At 33.5% G+C, this 5717-nt stretch overlaps 1 protein-coding gene across 3 annotated transcripts; it reads right to left on the minus strand.

The window, feature by feature from the left end:
• Positions 1 to 1886: 1886 nt before the first annotated feature.
• LOC120073776 lies at positions 1887 to 4560 on the minus strand. 3 transcript variants are annotated; one of them, XM_039026611.1, is made up of 2 exons: positions 4193 to 4560; positions 1887 to 4096 (listed from the first exon to the last, which is right to left on the minus strand). In XM_039026611.1, the coding sequence occupies exons 1-2, from the start codon at positions 4488 to 4490 to the stop codon at positions 2163 to 2165; spliced, it is 2232 nt and encodes a 743-aa protein (XP_038882539.1). In that variant the 5' UTR covers positions 4491 to 4560; the 3' UTR covers positions 1887 to 2162. The 3 variants fall into 3 exon arrangements, with proteins under 3 accessions (XP_038882539.1, XP_038882540.1, XP_038882541.1); XM_039026612.1 differs by having other exon boundaries at positions 1887 to 3844; positions 3950 to 4560; XM_039026613.1 differs by having other exon boundaries at positions 1887 to 3844; positions 4193 to 4558.
• Between the last annotated feature and the right edge of the window lie 1157 nt (positions 4561 to 5717).

Raw genomic sequence — 5717 nt, forward strand, 5'->3', positions numbered from 1 at the left:
TTAGAAGGCGTTTGGAGCAATGAATTAGTTATTATAGTTGGGTTATAATAGTTTGTGTTTAGGTATACATTATTTTGGTTTGTGTTATAATAGTATGTATTTGAGGTGTAAACTATTTTAGTTTGAGAAAGAAATAGTAAACACTATAACAAATAATAAAAAAATGATAAATGTAAAATAGTAAAAACTATAGTAAATAGTAAATACATAACAAATGATATTTTGAAATAGTATTGATTGTAGCTAATTGAAATAGTTTTTATTGTAACAAGAGATGGTTATTATATTTTGATAATAACCCTTGTCCCAAATACCCTCTTAATTTTTGTCATCATTGTATGAATATTATTGCCCTTTTGGCATTGACTAGAGAGTTTTTAAGGGGATCTTCGTAGCTGAGATCCCCTCTCTTCTTATGAGTTTTCTTGCACCACCTTCTTTCGTTGCTTAATGTAGTCTCTCTCGTTTGCATCCTCTGTATTCTTCTTGTATTTGTCTTTGAATTTTTAAGAATAGGTGTATTGGTTATTTTAGTCCATAAATTTTTAAAAATAGATTTAAAAGATCTCTCAATTAATAGAAATTTAAACATAAAATTGACTATATGTAATGTGACAAGATGAGTTGGAAAATACTATATACATATATCATCTCCATCTTCTCCTTCCTCTTCTTTACCTGTGCGCTACTGACATCGTCACCTCCTTTAATCCATCATTCGATTCCCATTGTAGTCACCTTCTTCGAAAAGGTGTTTTTCTTCCTCTTTGTGGTTCGACACTGCATTGAGGAAGGAATGTGAAAGTGAAATGGCAAAAATTTTCTTCATTATATTGAAAAATTTAGTGTGAGAAGTTCTACACAGTGTTAGAGAAGAAGGGGCATGAAATTGCTTGATTCTATTGAAAAATGACAGAAAAAAGAGAGATGGTTGAGATGGAAAAGAGAGAACAAGAGGGAGGAAGAAGAGGAAAGAGAACAAAAATGAGAGAGAGAAGGTGAAAGATTAAAAAGTATATAGGTTTTGAAAAAAACCATCTAGTCACATCATATATTTAGTTAAATTTATTAGATTTAATAGTCGATGGATCCGTAAAATTCTCTTAAAAACTTAAAAACTAAAATGACGAATTTGAAGAATTAAGGACTAAATCTGTCCATTCGTAAAAATTGAGACCAAACAAAGTATTTTTTTTCCTAATTAAATTTACATTTTTTATGAAAAGGAATAAATTGCAATTTTTACAATAGAAAAATAAAAAAAATGAAAAACAAAAAAAAATTATTTTCAAATATGAAAAAAAAAGAATTGACTTATTTACAAATATAGTAAAATGTCACTATTATTAGCATCTATCATTGATCTATCACGATGCTAGACTGTAGAGGCAGTACAGTGAGACCGATAGTGACTTGAGAAACTACAACAAATCTAAGATAATAACTAAACATTTCTCCTCAACTCAAATCAGACGGGTGCAAGGCCGTTTCGACGGACACGACTATACTGTCGGAGTTGAGCCACAAGGAGTTGGAAACTTAGAATCACTCATGGAGTTTCTATACAACGACTATTTGGCATAAGAGAAAGTAAAGAATCTATCTTTAAAAGCCTAGTTTTGGATAGAATTTTTTAAAAATAATTTTAATTATATTTAATGAGAAACTAAATCCCAAAAAGATATCCCTAAAGAATTTTAAAATTGCAGTAAGATTTACTAAAATGGTGTGAAGATATATCTAGATAATGGAAGCCTTATGAGGACAGAATTGGAAAATTAAATGGGTAGATGGATCCTTATGTATCACATTTTGGCCATAAATCATACAATAAAAAAAATAGCTATTTTTTCAATTGGATATTTTGTTTTTACCATTCCACAAAATTTCTCAGAAATGGGTAGCATTGAATATTGGTATTAATACAAAGTTTGTGAGGTTGGATATAACTTGAGATCTATAGTACAAATTAGTTCATGACTAATTTAAACTTTACAAAACATGTTTCATGAACTAACCATTATATATATTTCTTGGTTTTCTACTTGCCTCTCCCATGAAGATGTTTTGTACTTCTTTGTTCAATGTTGCATTGCATCAAATCAACTCCTCTCAAATTCAGAGAAGCCAGCTTGTTATGGCGGCTTCACCTTGCAGAAGTGCTAGATCTCCAGCTTGTAAGCCAATCGCCATTCATCAATGCTTGCCATTTGATGTGGATCAAGTGCTGGAAGTGTCGCCTTCTCAATGAGGTCCAAAATCCTCCCTGTTTTCCCAAGAATGTAAGCCGCTTTTCTCACGCTCTTCTCTCGCTTTTCAATCACACAGTTCGCACATTTCGTTGATATCACTTTCTCCAAATTCGTCGAGCAAGCTCCCATTATGGCAGAAATCATGGCTTCGATTTCCGTGAACAATTGTTCATTTGTGCACTTGTAATTCTTTTCGTATTTTAGCAGCATTGATTCGCTTATTCTGTACATACAGTTTGCAGCCAATATCTTGATTGGCCATTTTGAAGTACTTAGCTTCAAGCATAGAAGTTGATTAGTCGTCCTCTCCGCGGAGTAGATTTTCTTTGCTTGATGTGAAAGTTGTTCGAGAATTTCTTTTGGACTTTCCTTATGATGTGAAATTTTGTGGAGATCTATGTCCAGCCATTTATTGTGGAGATCAATTCCTAGCCAAACGATTTCAGCTGCTTTTTTTAGGTTTTCGAAATCCCCTTCCTTGTCGAAGCAATCCTCAACCAGTCTTATGTATCGGAGACCTTCATTTACTCCGTTCACCAAGTGTTTGATTAAATGACGACTTATGTTTGGAAGAGAAATTGCTATGGCTGTTAATGTCACCACAGGAAGAGCCCAGCAATTTTGGGGCTCTTTGGAATCTAGACATGGAACTTGATGGTTGTCAAACTCCACCACTCCTTTGAAACCTCGTGACATGATTGTTCTTTCCAATAGTTGAATGAGAATCTTAGGTTTTTTCTTCTTCCCTTTTTGAATCCAATGATGTACCGCATGATAATTGTTTGTTACCATGAAATGAACTAGATCATCTTCACCTTCAAGATATAGAACAAAACGACTTAGATCTAGCTGTGAATCAGCATCAACTTCTGACCCTGAATTGTTGAGAGAATTGGTGCTGTTAAAACACAGTTTGTTTTTCAAACTTTTGAAACAGTCACAGAATGAGAAGATTCCTCTGAAAAAGAAAATGGAAATGAGTCGAATCACTTTGCTTGTGAACACTATTATTGTTTGTAGGATAATGCATCCATCCAGAAACTTGTTTTTTGCATTATGAGCAAGCTTTCTGCATCTTCTATTTTTAACCCTGATAGTTAATGGGGCCTCTTTCATTTCTACTAGATATCGAATCCAGTAGTATTCTAATTTGAATTCCTTCTTGTAACCCCCTTTTCTCAGCTTTGGACACCTGAATTTTATAGCTGTAAACCATCTGATTGCTGGGGCAATAGTCCCTACTACCACTGCAACACACTGTATCACCAGGATAAAAGTGATCGACCATTTATAATCAGACTGGCCATTACAGAACTTAAATGATCTCTTCAACAGGTAGGATGTAAGAATAGCCTCAGCTAAAATTGCAGCACTAAGAAGACAGATTGCCCCAGAAGCAGTACATGTGGCGGACCGACCCATCACAAACTGGGGGCTGGTGGTTTGAGCCATCATCCAATATTTCATTAAACCCTCTTTGAGTCTTTCAATTACTGCTTTGTTTCCTTTTCCATTTAAAGCACACTCTTTCGATGCTAACTCATGTCTTACGCTATACTTCATTTCCAGGTAGCTTTTAGTTGATGGGACAACTGAAGCAGAAAAGTTCAAGATACCAAGCAAAACAAGCATCAGTATTAGAATGGAAACATGCTCTTTCATATAAACGTAGATCACTCCAGTACCCATCTCCATACCAACGTTTACGATAAGGGTAATAACAAGAATCCCCAAAGCCATAACGTTCATAAAGATTTCTTGATTTTCCATAGATCCAAGAGAAGGCATACAATTAGCCATGATGGTGCACATCAACACAGCACTACTTAGCTTTGCAAGCTGATCTTCTCTGCCAGGCATGGAAGTGTTTAGATCCACAGAGAGCTTAATGGCCACAGCTATCAGGGTTAAGGAAGTGGAGTTAAGAGTGAAGAACTTACAGGGAAACCAGAATTTTCTGTGGCGGATACCGTGGATGAGATCGGCAGCCATCGCTAATAGGCAGACCAAAGAGGCTGCAGCTATGTAGATGCCAATCCATGGCAAGGGCTCGCTGAATTTAGCATCATTCAGGTACCCATCATTGCTGCAACTGACCACTCCCATCTCTCTCTTTTTTAAGCTGCCTTTTTCTGCTTGTGTGTCTAAATTCTTTGATCCAAATTTTGTTATATATATTGAAGAAGTTGTAGGATGTTTCTGTCTCAATCTCAAGACTTGGAAATGGACGGACTTCATTGACTTGTTCAATCAATAGGTTAGGATCGACAGTTGCCTCTTTATTATGTATAGTCAAAGTGGGACCAATGGGAGGAAAATTACAATATTAGTCACTTCTTAACTTCAATAATTGAAGGGAATGGAAAGGAAGTTTGAAGGGTATTCTAAAATATTTGGGTCCATTCAATAATCTTTCGGTTTTGGTTTTTTATTTTTAAAAATTGTATTTATTTTTTCTTATTTTCTTTTCCATAGTTTTCATCTTTGTTAAGAAAACATTTGAATTCCTGCCTCTGGTTAAATTCTAAAAACATAACAAGTTTTAAAAAACTTTTTTTTTTTTCTAGTTTCCAAAATCTTGTTTTTTTAAAAAAAATTGACTAAGAATTTAAATCCGTAGTTTTAAAACCATTTTAAAATTTGAAGCACACCCAAAATCTTGTGGGAGTTTGATATAGACTCTTATGAAGATGGAAGAATTTGGATAGTATACTCTACAGGTTATTTAGTCATAAACGGGTATTATCTAATTGATCAAGGTTTATTGGAAGACAATAATCCTAGAAAAGTCTATATTTTTGTTTGGCTTGTTAATTTGGGATTCCCAACTGAACGTTCATCCGTTGCATTTATTAGAACTTCTTTATGGATGAATAGTAGAAGCTAATATTATTTTTATTTTTTATTTTTTTTTGAAAGAGACCCAATAACTTTAAAATAAAATATTGTGATTGATTCTGTAAAGATTGCTGTTGCTTAATCTTACGCTTATATTTATGGTGGTTTCTTTTTTGGGCAGTTGCAACTAAAAAAAAGAGACTATTAGTATATATAAGCATAATGCATAAGCATGGGTAGATGTAGTAAAATTTAGATCGAACTCTCAATGATGGACTATATTGTTAACTGGAGTTTATCCTGAATAGACTCTACAGCTGGTAGATTTTGTTATATTGATAATTCTTTATAAATGTTGTTATATATTTAATTATTAGCCTAAAAATGCTACTTATTGAAATTACCAAAAGTTAATTTACAAATTTGGTCTTCAAAATTTGAGACACTGTCTATTTGGTCATAAACTTTCACTTTTGTGTCTAATAGGTTTTTGACATGTAAATGTGGTAATAGATTGTCAAACTTTTAATTTGTGCCCAATAAATCCCTGAATTCTCAATTTTGTGTCGAATAAAATTAGTCATGTTTGATATTTTTTAATTTTTCATGAATCAATTAGCCACAAAA

This window comes from Benincasa hispida, chromosome 3, assembly GCF_009727055.1.
Source record: "Benincasa hispida cultivar B227 chromosome 3, ASM972705v1, whole genome shotgun sequence".
Lineage (NCBI taxonomy): Eukaryota > Viridiplantae > Streptophyta > Magnoliopsida > Cucurbitales > Cucurbitaceae > Benincasa > Benincasa hispida.

Coding starts and splice junctions, on each gene's coding strand:
- LOC120073776 (XM_039026611.1), bottom strand. CDS start 4,490: ATGAAGTCCGTCCATTTCCAAGTCTTGAGATTGAGACAGAAACATCCT. Junction 4,097..4,192: donor CAGAAAATTCTGGTTTCCCT/GTAAGTTCTTCA, acceptor CTGGCAGAGAAG/ATCAGCTTGCAAAGCTAAGT.